General features: G+C 40.4%; 1 protein-coding gene across 1 annotated transcript in view; it reads left to right on the top strand.

The window, feature by feature from the left end:
- Window positions 1-24: 24 nt before the first annotated feature.
- Window positions 25-982, top strand: part of LOC100634340 (jerky protein homolog-like) — a gene marked incomplete at its 3' end in the record, with an annotated part of 3,446 nt that continues 2,488 nt past the window's right edge. The window contains exon 1 of the mRNA XM_003391414.1: window positions 25-967. Coding sequence (XP_003391462.1) covers window positions 25-967 — 943 coding nt within the window. The remainder of the gene's footprint in view (window positions 968-982) is intronic.

Below are 982 nucleotides of genomic sequence, written 5' to 3' on the forward strand. Positions count from 1 at the left end.
TACTCTACATGGCCTGAAATAAGCATGACGAATGCTATCAAAGCAGTTGAAGAAGAGGGGTTGACAGTTAGACTTGCAGCGGAGCTATATGGCATTCCCAAATCAACACTTTATGACAGGATCAGGGGAAATGTTCAACATGGAACTAAACCTGGCCCAGTGCCGTATCTTACAAAAGAAGAAGAGGTTATTTTGGCTAAGTTTTTAATCAAATGTTCTCAGATTGGATTTCCCCGCACAGTTTCAGAAGTTCTTGCACTAGTAAGACAAACAATTCAGTCAAAGGGTTTAAGTGACATCTCAATTTCTTATGGATGGTGGCAGAAATTTTGTAGCAGGCACAGTGAATTATCACTTCGTACTGCTGTGCCTTTAAGTCTTTCGAGAGCCATGGCCACTGATAATAGTGTCATACAAAAGTATTTTGATATACTTGAAGATACACTTAAAGAAAATTCTCTATTCAACAATCCAACTCGCATATTCAACTGTGATGAAACAGGACTCCCATTGAATCCTAAATCTTTGAAAGTTGTAAGTGGTCGTGGAGCTAAGAATGTCAGTCAAATCACTGGAGAAGGGAAGTCTCAAATCACAGTTCTGGCATGCACTTGTGCAGCTGGAGTACCGTTGCCTCCATTTGTAATATTTGATCGTAAGACCTTTAATGATCAGCTAATGGTAGGAGAAATACCAGGTACACTTTACGGCTCATCTCCAAATGGATGGATCAGTAGAGAGCTGTTTTTGTACTGGTTTCGTAAGCTGTTTTTAACAAGTGTTCCTAGGGTACGTCCTCTCCTTCTCCTGATGGATGGTCATTCTACTCATTATGGTCCTGACCTTATCAAGATAGCAGCTGAAGAGCAAATTTTAATATTTGTATTGCCACCCAATACCACTCATTTAACACAGCCACTTGACAAAGGGTGTTTTGGGCCATTAAAAACTGCTTGGAAGGCTGTGTGTCATGAGTTCTGCA

This window comes from Amphimedon queenslandica, unplaced genomic scaffold (assembly GCF_000090795.2).
Source record: "Amphimedon queenslandica unplaced genomic scaffold, v1.1 AMPQUscaffold_9288, whole genome shotgun sequence".
NCBI lineage: Eukaryota > Metazoa > Porifera > Demospongiae > Haplosclerida > Niphatidae > Amphimedon > Amphimedon queenslandica.